The sequence below is a fragment of the Jaculus jaculus genome, chromosome 6 (assembly GCF_020740685.1).
Source record: "Jaculus jaculus isolate mJacJac1 chromosome 6, mJacJac1.mat.Y.cur, whole genome shotgun sequence".
NCBI lineage: Eukaryota > Metazoa > Chordata > Mammalia > Rodentia > Dipodidae > Jaculus > Jaculus jaculus.
The window spans coordinates 97,300,096-97,318,532 of record NC_059107.1 but is presented as its reverse complement, the minus strand read 5'-3'; the positions used below and the strand labels follow the sequence as shown (position 1 = coordinate 97,318,532).

At 42.3% G+C, this 18,437-nt stretch overlaps 1 protein-coding gene across 4 annotated transcripts in view; it reads left to right on the top strand.

The window, feature by feature from the left end:
• Nucleotides 1–18,437, top strand: part of Cbx5 (chromobox 5) — a 58,553-nt gene that overhangs the window by 27,762 nt on the left and 12,354 nt on the right. The window contains exons 1-3 of one of the 4 annotated variants that reach the window (XM_004649921.2): nucleotides 1,979–2,084; nucleotides 3,809–3,987; nucleotides 17,355–17,541. In XM_004649921.2, coding sequence (XP_004649978.1) covers nucleotides 3,851–3,987; nucleotides 17,355–17,541 — 324 coding nt within the window. In that variant the 5' untranslated portion in view covers nucleotides 1,979–2,084; nucleotides 3,809–3,850. The other 3 variants (XM_045153130.1, XM_045153129.1, XM_045153131.1) reach the window with 3 other exon arrangements.

Genomic DNA, 18,437 nt, shown 5'->3' with positions numbered 1-18,437 from the left:
GCCTTGAACTCAGGGCAATCCTCCTACCTCTGCCTCCTGAGTGCTGGGATTAAAGATGTGTGCCACCTCGCCCAGCTCTTTTTTTTGTTTTTTTTTTAAAGACAGTGTCTCCCTGGGTAGTCTAGGTTGGCCTGGAACAAAGAAATATTTTTAATCTAACAGGCTATAGCTAACCCACTTCCCTCTCCTTTTAAAAAAAAAAAAATACTTATGGGCTGGAGAGATGGCTTAGCGGTTAAGCGCTTGCCTGTGAAGCCTAAGGACACCGGTTTGAGGCTCGATTCCCCAGGACCCACGTTAGCCAGATGCACAAGGGGGTGCAGGCGTCTGGAGTTCGTTTGCAGTGGCTGGAAGCCCTGGTGCGCTGCCCCCCCCCCCCCCGTCACTCTCCAATAAATAAAGAACAACAAAAAAAAAATATTTATGGGCTAGAGAGATGGCTTAGCAGTTAAGGCGTTTGCCTGCAAAGCAAAAGGATCCTGGTTCTATTCTATGGGATCCATAAAAGCCAGATGCACAAGGGGGCAAATGTATCGAGTTTGTTTTTAGTGGCTGGAGGCTCTGGCACATTGATTCTCTCTCTCTCTTGCTCTCAAATAAATAAATATACTAAAACAAATAAAAAAAAAACTATACTTATAAGCAGAGAAAGACTGTGTGTATGTCAAGGCCTCCTGATAATGCAAAGAAACACCATGGTCCACTTTGTGCAGATTGCTTTACATTAGTACTATGAAATTGAATATGGGACATCAGGCTTTACAAGCAAGCTCTTCTCACCATGGAGTCATCTTGCCAGCCACAAGGAGTAAATTTTTTGCTCACCTATAAATTCAGTTGAAAGATTCTTTTTTTTTTTTTTTTGCCGGGCATGGTGGCGCATGCCTTTAATCCCAGCACTTTCCAAAAAGGAAAAAAAGGAAAAAAAAAAAAAAGAAAAATATTTCACTGTGTAGTCTGAGGGTGTCCTCGAACTCATGGCATTCCTCCTACCTCTGCCTCCTGAGTGCTGGTATTAGAGGCATGTGCTGTGTGGCTTGAAAGATTCTTTTTTTCTTTTCTTTGTTTTTTTTCAAGGTAGGGTCTCACTCTAGCCCAGGCTGACCTGGAATTCACTATGTAGTCTCAAGGTGGCCTTGAACTCATGGTGGTCCTCCTATCTCTGCCTCCGAAGTCTGAGATTAAAGGTGTGTGCCACCCACCTGGCTGAAAGATTCTTTAAAAAATTTATTTATTTATTTATTTGAGAGGCAGAGAGAGAATGGGCGAGCCAGGGTCTTCAGCCACTATAAACTTCAGATGTATGTGCCAACTTCTACATCTGGCTTATGTGGGTCCTGGGGCATTGAACTTGGGTCCTTTGGCTTTACAAGTTATGGCCTTAGCCACTAAACCATGTCTTCAGCCGAAAGATTCTTTTGTGGGCTGGGGTGTAGCTCAGTTGCATGTCTAAAACTTTGGATGCCCCCAGATAGCAACGTTCTTTCATCAGTGTTACAAGTCTTTGGGTTCTAGTTGTGTGCCTAGTAATCTTCTCAAGAAAATTTATATAGTATTATTTTAACTGTTTCCTCCCCTTTTCTGATACTTCAAGCAATTTCAATTAACTGTTCAGTGGCAGGCAGTGTAAAAAGCCTTGCCTAAGGTGCTTCTGGTGGCCAGGTCAGTGGTGGCTTGAAGGACATAGCCTTAGGCCCTTCCCCCTTCCAGTGATGAGCCTAAAATGATATTGATTAATTTTAAGGTGCTTTTAGAGCAATAAGCATAGGTTTGGACCTTAAACCAGAGAACTAATTCCCTTGAGCTCTGAATGCCTTAGCCTTGAGGCCAAGGGAGTTACCTTCCAATTTCTCCACCCAATCTTCACTGAAAAGGAAAGTTAAGCCTTTTAACTTTTCCATTTGCCTCTCCCCCCTTAGTCTAGTACGGCTGCCAGTTGCCATGGCAACGGACTGGGACAGCTGCGCAGTGGCGCCCAGGCAGCTGGGTGGGGGCGGGGGAGCTGCCAGCCCGCCAAGCCCCAGACCTGGGAGGGGAGGCCCCTCCTGTTAGCCCAGAGGGAAAGAAAGAACTGGGGCGATCCGGTAGGTAAAGGAGGGAACCCCCACTCATCTTCTACTTTGAGGGCTTCTCTTGCATGAAGGTATAAAGGAAAAATTGTCTTTCCTCCCACAAACTGAAGAACACATATGTAAATCCTTGCTTTTCCTGGTGAGGCAGGGGAGGCCATAGCCACAATGCTTAACTGCATGCATCCACCATGGGGCTGGTTTTAACCCAGAGCTCTGACCTAAACTGCTCAGCTCCCGGAAATTCCAAGGTGAGTGGGGGTGGGGTGGGGTAATCTCCCTGGAATATGACATTTCCTGTCTCAGATGCGGTCGGTTGGAGCTGTTTTTATTTTCAATAAGCCTTATCAGATATATATTTTTGAAGCCTTGGAGTCTTCAAAATTTTGGAAAGATTATTTTAAAACCTTTTACCCACATTCTCCTGTGCCTTCTCTTCCAAATAAAGTATTTTAATGAAAACTTAGTTTATTGTAGGTCAGTAATGGATACAGGCAGTTTTTTGCGGTGGGCTTACCTATTGCTATTAAGTTCTGGAGAAAAGGTTTCCAACAATATATTGTAATGATTAATTGAAGTAAATTGATAAATACAACTTTTTGTGCTTACTTGACTAGAACATAATTCTGAGTTTAGTAATTCTGAGTTTAGTTGCCCTTCCTATTTCTAGGACTGGTTCTTCTGATTAAGATGGAATGTTTTACAGTGCTAAAAAAACAACTTTAAAGATTATAGCAAATAAACATGGAATAAGAAAACAACTGCTATTTCATAGTCCAGATTGTAGGCACCCTTTACCACAGTTAAGGAAGAATTCTTTAAAAAAAAAAAATTTATGGTAACAACATCGTGGGATTTCAAAACCTAGCTTCTCTGCTAAGCACCCCTGATGGGAGCTTGACTCAATTTCCATTTGTGCTGCCTTGCTTGGGTGTTCCCCGGCCAGTGAATGGCTCTTCTGTTTGGAGGAGGCTTCATGTTCATGCTGAGTCTGGGGCCACACTTCTTTGTTCTCTTCTCCTTTGGCCCAAAGTCAACTTCAGTTAAAAGAAGAGGTACCTCTTTAACGATTTGGATTTAGTTGAGTCCTGGGAATTCCAGAACAGTCCTGTGAATAATATTTTAAGTTTTAGTACTACATTTTTTCTTCTTTTTTCCCTCCCATCTCCAAATGAGCTTGCTGAAAAAAAGGAGGCTCAGTGTGTTTGAGATGTCAGCCTTGCTTTTCTGAGCTGATGGATGTTCTGAAGGGACAAGCTCAAGTTGTTCAATGGAAATGTGCCGAGTCCCTGAAAATGTGGTGGAAGATGCCTAGACAGGCCTTTTCTTTGCTTAAAAACTGGTCAAGATGCTCAGACTGCAGAATAGGTCAATTGGAAAGATTTTCATTTTGTCTTGATTCATTTAATTGAAGGTTTTCCACATTTGTAAACAGCTACAAAAGTGGTTAGGACTAATATACCTGCTATTTGCCTTTGGAAATATGAAATTAAAGGAGTTAAGACAATTATTCCATCTAATAATTAAATCTCTTCAACTGAGGAGAAAGTTGTACTTGGAGAAGTGAGGATTGACCCATTTTTTTTTTTTCAAGTGAAATTCTTATACCTATCTGTAGAGTAATTGTAGACCGAGGAGAAGGGTATGCACAGAATTGTTTTATACCCTTCCATCTCTCCTATCAAGTGACAGTTTTAATCCTCCATGGATTGTAACCATTTCATCCTTACCCTTTGCAGGAACCCTGTGGCCTTAGTCCTTCAGGTGGAACAGCGTGCGACATGGGAAAGAAAACCAAGAGGACAGCTGACAGTTCTTCTTCAGAGGATGAGGAGGAATATGTCGTGGAAAAGGTGTTAGACAGGCGTGTGGTTAAAGGGCAAGTGGAATATCTGTTGAAGTGGAAAGGCTTTTCTGAGTAAGTGCCCTTTTCAGGCTTTAGGATGCTGTACTGGCGGACACCTTTGCTTCACCTGCCATTAAGCCACCATCTTTGTGTGTCTCACCCCCTTACACACCTCTCCTAACAAAACAATAAATAAATAAATAAAACCAAGACAAGCCTTTAATCTCAGCATTCTCAGGAGGCTGAGTAGGAGGATTGCTGTGAGTTCAAGGCCAGCCTGAAAGTACATAGTGAATTCCAGGTCAGCCTGGGCTAGACCTCGTAAAACCAAGAAAAAGAAAAAGAAATAGTACTTGCGGGGTTTGCTGACATGCCTATAATTCCAGCATGTGGGAAGTAAGGCAGGAGTTCAAGGTCATTCTCAGCTACATGGCCAGTTCAAAGATTGTGTGTGTGTGTTGGTGCAGCACATAGTACTAACATAGAGGTGTTGGATAGATGTAGAGCCTGACATAGGAGCTCAGTGTAAGTGTAATCATTAGTATGCTTTTGGATACAACTTACCTAAAACTTATAACATTTAAGCAAAGAAAAAAAGAAAAAGTTTATCTCATAGTTCTCTAAAATTGGATGATAACAGTGTTTGAGAGTGGAGTACCCGTCTTTTTTGCCCCTTAAGACTACGTGCTTTATTTTTTCTTAATTTCCATTATTATTTCTACCAGTATTGATACTTTTTGAGGGGGTTTCTTGGTTTGCTTTAAAGCACAGTCGAGTAGCCTGGTGTGGTGGCGTACATCTTTAATCCCAGCACGTTTAGGGAGGTAGTGGTAGGAAGATTGCCAAGAGTTCCAGGCCATCCTGAGAGTACATAGTGAATTCCAGGTCAGCTTGGGCTAAAGCGAGAGTCTACCTGGGGCAGGGGCATAGCAAAAGATAACACAAAGTTCTCTTGCTTAAACATTTATTTCTTTATTTGAACAACCTTTTTGTATAATCTATACATTTGTTGAGTAAAAAGGAATTAGGCCTCATGATTTCAAGGTTTGATAAGCTTACTAGAACATTTTCTGAAAATGAGTTCAGTAATTCTTTTTAAACCTGAGGAGAAAATCAGTTGAAGTAAAGTAGCTGTTACACTTTAAAATGCAGCCATCTGTTTTAAAGGTGGCAAATCCAGAATTTATAATAAGGGCAACTCTGTTTCCTCCACATTCAGTTTCACCCTGCAAAACAGTGGCCACCTAGTCTGTTAGAAGATGTGACACAAACAGAATCAAGCCGTGTGTGTGTGGTGGGGATTCGTTTTGTTTTTTTCAAGGTAGAGTCTTGCTCTAGCCTAGACTGGCCTAGAATTCATTCTGTAGTCTCAGACTAGCCTCGAACGTACAGTGGCCCTCCTACCTATGCCTCTTGAGTGCTGGGATTAAAGGCGTGCTACACCATGCCTGGCTGTGGTGAGGATTCTTGAGTGATGCCCTGACTCTGTGAAATGTTAGGACTTTTAGAAAAAGCATGAGGCAAGCATCTTTTAAATTTTTTTAAGATATTTATTTGCAAGCAGAGAGAAATAGAAGAGAGAGAGAGAAAGGGGGCACCCCAGGGTCTTCAGCCACTACAAATGAACTTCAGATGCATACGTCACTTTGTTCATTTGGTTTTATGTGGGTACTGGAGAATTGAACCCCCACGTCATAAGGTTTTGCAGGAAAGTGCCTTAATCACTGAGTCATCTCTCCAGCCTTGAAGCAAGCATCTCAATGAAAGACTCCACCTTGGAAAACCAAACAACAACAAAAACAAAAAGACACAGGGTCTATGTAGCACAGGCTGGCCTTCATTTTGCAAAGCAGTCCTCCTGCCTCTACTTCCTGAGCATATACCATCATGCCCTGTCTTATAAATAACATTCGAATGTAGTATCATTTTTGTTATTTGTTTTCAGTTTGGAGTTATTTTGCAAGGATGGTTGGGGATACTTTTCCTGAGGCTAACACATGCTGATCTAGAATCTCTAGCTTAGGGTGGCCTCAGACTTAAGGGGATCCTTCCGCCCCCCAAGTACTGGGATTAAAGGTGTGAGTACCATGCCTGTTAAAAGGTTTAGGTTTACTATATGATTAGCCAAAAGTACTCTAAAACCTTGATCAGTAAAAGACTTACTAATGGGGTACTGTGTTTGTGTGCTCTTTAAAATCTAAAGTGTATTTTACATTTTTGGTACATTTCAGTTGAGAGTAGCCACATTCAGGTGTTCAGTAGCCACATGTGGCTACTGATTACCATATTAGACTCACAGCTTGTGATAGGCCTAAGTAGGAAGTGTGGCTCGGTAGTAGAATGTAGGGTCTAGGTGGGGAATGTAGCTGAGTAGAGTGCTTGCCTAGTGTGTGCTCATCATATTTCTAAAGAGTGGTATCACAACTTCTGCTAAGCAGAAGAAGCACTGAATTAAAAGAATAAAAAGATGTTCACGTGTTTCTTAGGCCTGTTGAGTCACCACTAGAAGTACTAGGATCTTTGAAAGGTACTTAGAACTTGTCTTTCTTTGAGCTCTTGGTGTTCATCATAGAAACAAAGTTGAAAGATACAGTCTGGGGCAGACAGATGATGCATTTCTCTCTAATTTGTCATAAGTGCCTGGGATTTCATAAAGGCTGGAACATTTTTCTCCCCTCCCTCAGCATTTTGTCTATAACAAAGTAACTGTTTGTGTATCAATGTGTGCCACCAAATGAGTGGATGTCTGAAACTATGGATGGTATCAGAGCCTGTATGCACACTATTTCCTGCTATATAATAATGCGTACTTGTGGTAAAGTTGATTCTGTAACTTAGTCACGGTTTGAAGTTAACGATAACAATGATAGAATAATTGTAATAGCATCCTATAATAGAAAGTCACACTGAATATGATCTCAAAGTTTATCTTCTTTGTCCTCACTGTTCTTACTGTAAAGAAAAAGAAGTGAGGAGAAGATAGGGTGATGCAGGCAGCCGTTGTAGTATACATAGTAGGCCGCGCAGGTTGTTTGAACACAGTCACTGTTGCACCATGGTGGTCAGTCTGATAATAGAGACAAATACCAAGCAGCTTGTTTATTTCAGGAATTTTACAATTAATACTTAGAAAATACTTTTTTTTTTTTTTTTTAAGTTGGTCATGATGGCACATGCCTTTAATTTCAGCACTCAGGAGGCAGAGGTAGGAGAAGAATCACCTTGAGTTTGAGGCCACCCTGAGACACATGGTAAATTCCAGGTCAGCCTGGGCTAGAGTAAGACACTACCTTGAAAAACCCAAAAAAAGACGAAAAACTTTTTTGTTTTTTTTTTTAATTTGTGAGACAGCATGGGTGTGCCAAGGTTCTTGTCACTCCAAACAAACTAGAAACATGTGCTACTTGGCACACCTGGCTTTATGTGGCTACTGGGGAATCAAACTGGGGTGGCAGACTTGACAAGCAAGTACCCTTAACCATTGAACCATCTCTCTAGCCCCCTGTTAATACTTTAAGATTGCAGTTGAATTAAGAGTAACAAATTCTGAAGTGCAAAAATTAAAAGTGTGTACTGCCACACCTGGCCAAATTCCATCTCTTGTTTTTTTTTTTCAAGGTATGGTCTCACCTCACTCTGGCCCAGGCTAACCTGGAATTAGCTATGTTAATGTCTGCCTCCCAGGTGCTGGGATTAAAGGCGTGTGACATCATGCCCGGCTCACCTCTTGTATTTTTAATTTTCATAAAAGACTTCAGAAATGTTTTCATTTTCCAAATGAGGAAATTAATGCAGCTTTTCCTAAGTAGAGGATTAAGGATCTACTACAAGATATTAGCTCAAATAACTTGGAAGTAAATTTTATTTCATTCTTTTATTTTTTTTTCCAAATTTTTATCAACTTCCATGATTATAAAAAATACCCCATGGTAATACCCACCCTCCCCCCACTTTCCCTTTTGAAACTCCATTCTCCATCCTCCTCTTTTTTTTTTCTTCTTCTTTTTTTTTTTTTTTTTTGGTTTTTCGAGGTAGGGTCTCACTCTAGCCCAGGCTGACCTGGAATTCACCATGGAGTCTCAGGGTGGCCTCGAACTTACAGCAATCCTCCTACCTCTGCCTCCCGAGTGCTGGAATTAAAGCGTGTGCCACCATGCCCGGCTCTTTTCCTCTTCTTATGATGGTCTTACGCAGGTAGTGTCAGGCACTATGAGATCATGGATATCCAGGCCATTTTCTGTCTGGAGGGAGCATGTTGTATGGAGTCCTACCCTTCCTTTGGCTCTTACATTCTTTCTGCCACCTCTTCCACATTAGACCCTGAGCCTTGGAAGGTGTGTTAGAGATATTGCGGTACTAAGCACTGCAGTCACTTCTTTCCAGCACCATGATACCTTCTGCGTTGTCCCAAGATCACTGCCATCTGAAAAGAGAAGATTCTCTACCCAAAGTGAGAGTAGTATTAATATAAGGGTATGAACATTAACAGAAGTGCTTACTGGGCAGTTTGATAAGCATAGTATATACATTTAGCCAGACAACAGCAGACATTATACCCCTAGGGCTCATGACTACCCCTGCTTTAAGTTTTCAATATCAGGGATGTATTCCCTTCCATGGAGTGAGCCTCCAGTCCAATTAGAAGACAGTTGGTTTCCACCACGACAGATGTGCCACTATTGCACCTGTTGGCTCATTTGGCCTGGCTGGCCAATTGTAAGGCTTGCAGTATACACTGGTGATTTCACTTTTCTCCCATTGAACTGCATGCAGAATGGCTTCTTCCAGCTTTCTGTCAGCTGGAAGCTACATGGAGGAGGTTATCAGCTCAGATCCAGCAGGATTTCTCAGTGGCCTTGCAGTCCAAGTATGTGGAGTCTTCAGCAATAGGGTCTTAGCATCTATTCCTGGTGGGAAACCAAGGGCCTTGGCAATGGCCTATAATGTTTTGAGGGCATCAGGGACCTCCCTGGCCAGCAACTCACAGGGGAGGTATCCCATCCCTGGCACTGAAAATTTTGTAGCAACGATCTATGGCTACTGGGTGTTCTATTGTCCAAAAACGTAGGATTCCATATGATTTATTTATATACTCTTTGATTTTGATTAGTCCTCCCTCCACCTTTCCTTTCCTTGACCTCATTTTGGATTTATTTCATTCTTAAACTCCTTTTGTGATAGTTGTTTAGCTGAATGGATCTCAGATGTTTCTACTATGGAGCTTCTGTTTTGAGTCAGGGTATGGCATGTGTTCAAACCATTCCCATCTAAAGATATTTATTTTAAGCTGGGTGTGGTGGCGCACACTTTTAATCCCAGCACTCGGGAGGCAGAGGTAGGAGGACCACTGTGAGTTTGAGGCCACCCTGAGACTTACATAGTGAATTCCAGGTCAGCTGGGCCAGAGTGAGACCCTACCTTGAATAAACAAACAGAAACACCCTCCAAAAACCAACCAAACAACAACAAAAAAAATTAAAGATATTTATTTCACAAACAGCAACAACAAAATAGGCTGGGATATAGCACACTGTAAAGCATTTTCCCACATATGAGGCATTGGATTTAATTCCCAGCATCCTCAAAAAATCTAAAATGAATATTGCATAAATTTAAATATCCCCCAAGTCAACAACGAGATTGTAAATACTTGTATGACTAATTGATTGACTTGTTTTTGTTTCTATGATATATTTACAGGTTACAAGTGCATGTCAATATAAGATAGTCCTTACTGTGTAAACAGAAGAACCTTGGCCTCTGACTAAGGTTAAAGGAGATACTACTTAACTTAGCTTTTTTGCTTGTATTCCATAAGCAGATGACATCTTCAGATGTCCTTGGTAGTTTTTTTTTTTTTTTTTTTTTTTGAGAGCAACACAGAAAGAGAGAGAGAAAATGGGCGCACCTAGGGCCTCCAGCCACTGCAAACGAATGCCAGGTGCCCTTTTGTGCATCTGGCTAACGTGGGTCCTGGGGAATTGAGCCTCGAACTGGGGTCCTTAGGCTTCACAGGCAAGCACTTAACCACTAATTATCTCTCCAGCCCTGGTTTTCTTTTTCTTTTTGGTTTTTCGAGGTAGGGTCTCACTCTAGCTCAGGCTGATACCTAGAGTTCACTATGTAGTCTCATGATGGCAGCCTCAAACTCATGGTGACCCTCCTACCTCTGCCTCCTGAGTGCTGGGGTTAAAGGTGTGCACCACCAGGTCTGGTCATAGTTTTAGTTGTTTTATTTTATTTTATTTGTGTGTGTGTGTTTTATTCTTTGTTTTTTTCGAGGTAGGGTCTCACTCAAGTGCAGGCTGACCTGAATTTCACTATGTAGTCTCAGGGTGGCCTTGAACTCATGGTGATCCTCCTACCTCTGCCTCCCATATGCTGGGATTAAAGGCGTGCACCCCCACACCCGGCTTTTTTTGGTTCTTCGAAGTAGATTCTCACTCTAGCCCAGGCTGACCTGGAATTCACTCTATAGTTTCAGAGTGGACTTGAACTCATGGTGATCCTCCTACTCCAGGGTGCTGGGATTAAAGGTGTGTACCACCATGTCCGGCTCATAGTTTTTGGTTTTCTTTTCGGTTTTTCGAGGTAGGGTCTCACTCTTAACCCTGGCTGACCTGGAATTCAATATGTAGACTCAGGGTGGCCTTGAACTCTTGATGATCCTCCTACCTTTGCCTTCTGAATGCTGGGATTAAAGGTATGTGCCACCATGCTTAGCTTAGTTTTGGTTTTCTAAAACATGCCAGGATTACAGAAATACAGAGAACAACCTTGATAATACAAAAATTAAAGTAATTCACATCTGCCTCAAAAACCTGGCAGTGGAGATACCATGATCTAGAAAGTAGTTTTGGGCTGGAGAAATGGCTTAGCAGTTAAGGTGTTTGTCTGTGAGGCCTAAGGACCCAGGTTTGATTTCCTAGTACCCATGTAAGCCAGATGCACAAGGAGGCATTTGTTTGCCATGGCTAAAGGCCCTGGCAGCACATTCTCTCTTTCCCTTTTCAAGTAAATAAATAAAAAATACATTAAATAAAAATAGAAGGTAGTTTTCCCAGGGTGGGGCTCCTGCCTTGCATTCCAGGTGTGCTGACCCTGCAATTACCTAGTGGTATTCTAGAGCATTGGGTTCACATCCTCCTTCCTTAAAGACATAGAAGTTGAAGGCACATGATTTCTTAGATTATTCTCTTCAAAAGGATGGGAAAGAGCTAGTACATGTGCATAATCCCAGCCCTTGGGAAGCTGAGGTAGGAGGGTCTCTGTGAGTTCAGTGATAGCCTGCACCACAAAGTAGTCCCAGGGCAGCAGGTGAGAGTGCCGCCCTGCCGTGCCCCCTCACCACCCCCCCACACCAACAAGTACAGATTGACTGCATAGGTGAAATAACACAGACTTCAGATTCAGGCTCATTTTTTTTGCGGCAAACCCAACATATTAGCTTTTTAAATTTAATTTTATTTTTTTATAGAGGAAGGGATATTTATTGAAGCTTACCAATCCAGGGGAAGTTCATAATGGCACTAGAAGAGCCAAGTAGAGAGAAGCCAAAAGCCACACAGGAACTCCAGGTGTAACTAGGCACTTTGCCTGTCTCTAGATTGGAATTTCAAGCCCACCACCATGCCTTAAAATCAGTCCAGTGACACCTCCAGCCAGGTGGCTGCAGAGCCAAACTGTGCTGCATATATTGGGGGCCATCTATTCAAGCTACCACATCCTGCCCCAGCCCCCAGTAGTTTTAAACCATCTCACATTGTACATTGTACTCAGTCTGTTTCAAGTTTCAAAGTCCCAAGTCTCATCTGAGATTTAAGATTGCCTTTAGTTGTGAGTCCTGTAAAATCAAAAAGTTATATGCTTTCAATATATAAAGACACACAGTAAACATTTTCAGCTGGTATAAGTCAAAACAAAGAGAGATTAGACCAATGCAAACTCAACCACCATCAAGCAAATATTAAACTTGTGCAGTTCAAGTCCAATCATAACTAGTGACTGAGAGTCTCCAGATTTTCCAATTCCGCCCCTCCAGCTGTACTGTGTAACGAGGGAAACTTCCTTAGCTAACAACCTCCATGGTAGCCCTTGCACAGTCCTGGTATATCCAGAATATCTTCACTTCTCCGTGCGAACCACAGTCCATCTTGGAATGGCTTTGCTAGCCTGTCAGGGTCATCATGCCTTGTCCCATGCCTTGTCTCAGCAGCGCCTCTGGAACCGTGTGTGCACTTCCTTACCACTCCACGCATTTTTCATGCTTCCAAAACTAATACCAGGTGTGCAGGGCACAGCCATATTCTTATTTCATGAAAGAAGTAAGTTATAACATTGAAAAGCAGGTTCCTTCTCCAGTCATCCCTTTCCAAGAGTTTTCATTTCCATCATAGTCTTCCCTCAGGCATTCTCCCATCCTTTTAATATGAAGCAGTTGGGCCATCTTCCTTAAGATTGCTAATGTGTTTGACAATAATAGCTTCAGCAACCTAAAACCAGTCTCAGAGCCTGTAATTTTAACTTGCTTGAGGTTTTCCAACTTAAAATCTTAAATCTCTCAGTCCAAGATCTTTAGCTAGGCCCATCAGTACTTTATAAATTTAACCTTGATCAAACTCTCTGGGCCTAGGCAGCATAATGCAGCCAGCCCTTATGCCCTGTGGTCCCGTTCCAACAGACTCATCTGCAGTCTTTCCTTTCCCTTAGGAAGTTCATAAGCCGAGCCTCCACATACAACTCTTGCTACACTTAGTGTTAGGTCAGGATAGGCTCCCAAAATGGAGTCAACAAGGACAGCGGAAGGACTACAGAGACATGAGGAAGTAGGTTATCCATATTCCTCAAGAAACTGCCCAGCCATTATCCCTTCTTTGCCTAACTATGCCCCAGGTCATGGTTTCCTGCCCCGTATCTGGTACGTTGCCTACTTACCGATCTGGTCTCACAACCTCGCTATTTAAAATGGTTCATGTAAAGAACAAAGGAATTCTTTTCCCTTCCTCACCTTCTCCCACTGAAGAAACCCTAATCTCAGGTTGGATGTGCTCTACTCTTTTTTTTCCCTCAATTTTTATTAACATTTTCCATGATTATAAAAAGTATCCCATGGTAATATCCTCCCTCCTCCCACTTTCCTCTTTGAAATTCCATTCTCCATCATATCCCCTCCCCATCTCAATCAGTTTCTCTTTTACTTTGATGTCATAATCTTTTACTCCTCTTATGATGGTCTTGTGTAGGTAGTGTCAGGCACTGTGAGGTCATGGATATCCAGGCCATTTTGCGTCTGGAGGAGCACATTGTAAGGAGTCCTACCTTTCCTTTGGCTCTTACATTCTTCCTTTCTGCCACCTCTTCTGCATTAGACCCTGAGCCTTGGAAGGTGTGATTGAGATGTTACTCAGTACTCCAGTCACTTCTTTCCAGCACTATGATACCTTCTGAGTCATCCCAAGGTCACTGCCATCTGAAAAGAGAAGATTCTCTACCCAAAGTGAGAATAGTGTTAATATAAGAGTATGAATATTAAGAAAAGTGATTACTGGGCAGTTTGATAAGCATAGTATATACATTTTTCCAGACATCAGCAGATGTTACACCCCCAGGTCTCATGACTACCCCTGTTTTGAGTTTTCAGTATCAGGGATGTATTCCCTCGCATGGAGCGGGCCTCCAGTCCAATTGGAGGACAGTTGGTTTCCACCATGACAGCTGTGCCACTATTGCACCGTTGGCTCATTTGGCCTGGCTGGCCAATTGTAAGGCTTGCAGTGTCCACTGTTGAGTATCTTCACTGGTGATTTCACTTTTCTCCCATTGAACTGCATGCAGAATGGCTTCTTCCATCTTTCTGTCAGCAGGAAGCTACATGGAGGTTATCAGCTCCGTTCCAGCAGGATTTCTCAGTGGCCTTGCAGTCCAAGTATGTGGAGTCTTCAGCAATAGGGTCTTAGCATCTATTCCTGGTGGGAAACCAAGGGCCTCGGCAGTGGCCTATAATGTTTTGGGGGCATCAGGGACCTCCCTGGCCCACAACTCACTGGAAGTATCCCATCCCTGGCACTGAAAATTTTCTAACAATGATCTATGGCTCCTGAGTGTTCCATTGTCTGAAACGGGAGGATTCCATATGATTTATTTGCATCCTCTTAGATTTTGATTAGCCTTCCCTCCATCTTCCCTTTATTCAGTCTCTTCCCCTGACCTCACTTTGGGCCTTTTCACCCCCGTTAATCTATTCTTCTACTTAAATATATACAATACCAGCCTATTAAGTACCCCCCTCCCTGTGCTCCACTCTTGAGAGTCAGTCCTTGAAGCTCGTGTGTTTCCCAAATAAAAGTTTTCAACTTTGCCTCAGAGTGGTTTGTGCAGTCGTGGTCACTCCCAAACCTTACAGTTAGTATTCTTAAACTCTCAAACTATGGATAGTCCATAAAACTTGGCTTACCACTCCAGAAGTGTCTTCAGTTGCAAGTACCAAGTCCATGCCTGTTCCTCCAATACAAAAGTTCCAAAAGATGAAGACCTATACAGTCAGGTTCATCTTACCCCACTTTCTGGTACCAATTTCTGTTGCAGACAGTTTCAGCTTCGGGTTCACTGAGATGAACTTCCAGACTAGGCACAGTTATGGAAGAAGGGATGTTTATTAAAGCTTACAGATCCAGAGGAAGTTCCATAGTAGCAGAAGAAGGGCCAAGCAGAGAGAGAAGCCACACATGACATTTTTATTTAAATGAGAGAGCATTGATGTACCAGGTCCTCCAGCCACTGTAATTGATCCGTAGAAGTGTGTGTCACCTAGTGTCTGGTTTATGTGGCACTTGGGAAGTCACACGTCGGTCTTTAAGCTTTGCAGGCAAGCGCTTTAACTGTTGAGCCATCTCTTCAGCCCCCAGATTTAGGCTTGTGTGTGTGTGTGTGTGAGAGAGAGAGAGAGAGAGAGAGAGAGAGAGAGAGAGAGAGAGATTCTGGGCCTTGTGCATTACTAGATAGGTATTTTGGCGGGGGAAGTTTTGAGGTAGGGTCTTACTCTAGCCCAGACTGACCTGGAATTCACTATGTAGACTCAGGGTGGCCTCGAACTCACTGTGATCCTCCTATGTCTGCCTCCCAAGTGCTGGGATTAAAGGCATGTGCCACCACGCCTGGCCCTTAAACATTTTTATTAAGATGTAACTTATGTGCCTTATATATTCACTAAAATTGTACAATTGATTTGTGTATGTGTGACTATGGAGTTGTGGAACCATTACCACATTCCCCTTTTAGCACATTTCCATATTCCTCAGGAATTCATTGACTCTTTTTGTAGTTATCTTAACTCTCAAGCCTCAGGCAGCCACTCATTTATTTTTTCTTGTTTTGATTTTTCAAGGTAGGGTTTCACTGTAGCTCAGGTGGACCTGGAATTCACTATGTAGTCTCAGGGTGGCCTCAAACTCATGGTGAACCTCCTCCCTCTCCCTCCTGAGTACTGGGATTAAAGGTATGTGCCACCACGCCCAGCTTAGTCTGTTTTCAAATTTTGTACTGCCTAGGCATTTCATACAGTCAGGAAGTATGTAGTTTCTTGTGTCTGGTTTCTTTCACATTATTTTTGAGTTTCTCTCAAGTTATATTTTATTTCTTTTTTGAGATAGGGTCTCACTGTAGCTCAGGCTGACCTGGAACTTACTGTGTAGTCTCAGGGTGGCCTTGAACTCATGGCAATCTTCCTACTTCTGCCTCCCAAGTGCTGGGATTAAAGGCATGAGCCACCATGCCCGGCTATTTCATTTCTTTTTGTTGCTGAATAGTGTTCCATATTTTGTTTATCCGTATCACCAGTTGATAGTCCTTTGAGTTTGTTTTCTGGTTTGGGCTATTAAACTGTTGCTGCAGTGCTAGGTGGTAGACCTGCCTTGCATGCATAAGACCCAGCACTGCAAAACAAATATAATTGCTGCTGTAAATTCTATTCATATCTTTGTTAAAAAAAAAGTTGTTTTTCATTTCTCTTGAATAAAAACCTAGGATCAGAGGCCAAGCCTGGTGATGCATACCTTTAATCTCAATATGTGGGAGACTGAAGTGAGGAGGGTCTGTGAGTTCATGGCCAGCCTGGGACTGCAAATCAGCCTGGGCTAGAGTGAAACTTGACTTTCAAAAAGAAAAATGGGGGCTGGAGAGATGCTAAATGTACAAGGTGACACTTGTATCTGTAGTTCATTTGCAGAGGCTAGAGGCCCTGGTGCCCCCATTGCTCTCTCTGTCTGTCTCTTTCTTTCCTTCTCTCTATCTCTCAAATAAATAAATAAATGACTTTTTAAAAATGGGGGCTGTAGAGAGAACTCAGTTGTTAAAGGTGTTTACTTGCAAAGCCTGATAGTCCTATGTAAAGCCAGATACACAACATGGCACATGCATCTGGAGTGGCAAGAGGCCATGGTATATCATTCTCTCTCTGCTTGCAAATAAAAAAAAATATTTTAGGATCAGCCAGGCATGGTGGCACATGCTTTTAAATCCAGTATTTGGGAGTCTGAGGTAGGAGGATTGCTTGAGTTCAAGGCCAGCCTGAGGCTACATAGTGAATTTCAGGTCAGTCTGGGCTAGAGCAAGACCCTACCTTGAAAAACAAAACAACAAGAAAATTTTTTTAAGAATCAAATTTATTTTATCCCATTTTCCTTTTTGTAGCTTGGGACCATTCTTCCTTACCACTGAGTTACACTTGAGGTTTCTTATTAAATCTGTTAAGGGTAGGATTTCTATCTTTTTTGCTTGCCTGTCCTATTTATTATTATTATTTTGATTTTTCGAGGTAGGGTCTCACTCCAGACCAGGTTGGTCTGGAATTTACTATGTAGGCTCAGGGTGGCCTTGAACTCAGTGATCCTCCTACCTCTGCCTCCCAAGTTCTATTCCTGTCCTCTTTAAATAAAGCACTGGAGAAGCCTAAGGACCCTGGTTCGAGGCTCGGTTCCCCAGGTCCCACGTTAGCCAGATGCATAAGGGGGCACACGTGTCTGGAGTTCGTTTGCAGTGACTGGTAGCCCTGGCGCGCCCATTCTTTCTCTCTCCCTCCATCTGTCTTTCTCTCTGTGTCTGTCGCTCTCAAATAAATAAATAAATATTAAAAAAAAATAAAGCACTGGAGCCGGGCGTGGTGGCTCACGTCTTTAATCCCAGCACTTGGGAGGCAAAGGTAGGAGGATCACCAGGCTACATAGTGAATTCCAGGTCAGCCTAAGCTAGTGTGAGACCCTACCTCAAAAAACAAAAACAAAAATAAAAAAAATAATAAATAAAGCACTGGAAAGGGGCTTAAAATGGTGGTAGGGCATTTGCTAACCCTGAGCACTTGACTTATAGATGGAAAGATGATTGGTAGATAGACAATAATAGATCTCATCCCTCATTCATTTTCTTTTCTCTCTATTCTTATCCAGGGAGCACAATACCTGGGAACCGGAGAAAAACTTGGATTGTCCTGAGCTAATTTCTGAGTTTATGAAAAAGTATAAGAAGATGAAAGAGAATGAAAATAACAAACCCAGAGAGAAGTCAGAAGGTAACAAGAGGAAATCCAATTTCTCAAACAGTGCTGATGATATCAAATCCAAAAAAAAGAGAGAGGTAAGCTTCCACACTCCTTCCCCTCCACTCACTGTCATTTTGCTATCTCCATCCAAGAAAAGAACCATATTTTAGTTAGTTCTGTCTTAAGAATTGATTTACGAGGTTTACAAGGTAAATTGTTGAACAAAAGAGCTTCGAGGTAAGTATGTTGATTAACTACAGTGACCTCTACTGGCCAAAGGAGAAATGTCATTTGTAACACTGAATTTGTATTAAAGTAGCAAAACAATGTAAAACATTAAACCACCCTGTCTTCTCCATAAATAGAAATTTAGTTACTTTAGAGAAAGAGAATCTTTGTACTTTTTTTTTTTTTTCCCAGGTAGCAGCTTACTCTAGCCCAGGCTGATATGGACTCACTCTGTGTGCTAGAATTAAAGACATGCATTACTGCATTCAGCTTTTTGAGGGCTTTTTGTTTGTTTGTTTGTTTTGAGAGAGAGACAAAGAGGTAGACAGAAAGAGTGTGAATGGGTGCTCATCATGATGCATGCTGTGCTTTGTGTATCTGGTTTTATGTGGGTACTGGGGAATCAAACCAGGGCTTTGTAAGCATGTGCCGTCAACTGTTGAGCCATCTCGCTAGTCCTTTTTTTTTTTCTTTTCTTTTTTTAACGAGGTAGGGTCTCGTTCTAGCCCAGGCTGACCTGAAACTCACCCTGTAGTACCAGCCTGGCCTCGAACTCACAGCAATCCTTCTGCCTCTGCATTTATTTAATACTCGTGTGTGTGTGTGTGTATTTAATACATTTTTGAAATGGAGAGGGATGGAAGAAGAGAATGGGTGTGCCAGGACATCTAGACGCTGTAAATGAATTCTAGACACATGCACCCCTTTACACCTGGCTTTATGTGGGTACTAGGGGATCAAACCCAGGGCCTTAGGCTTTGCA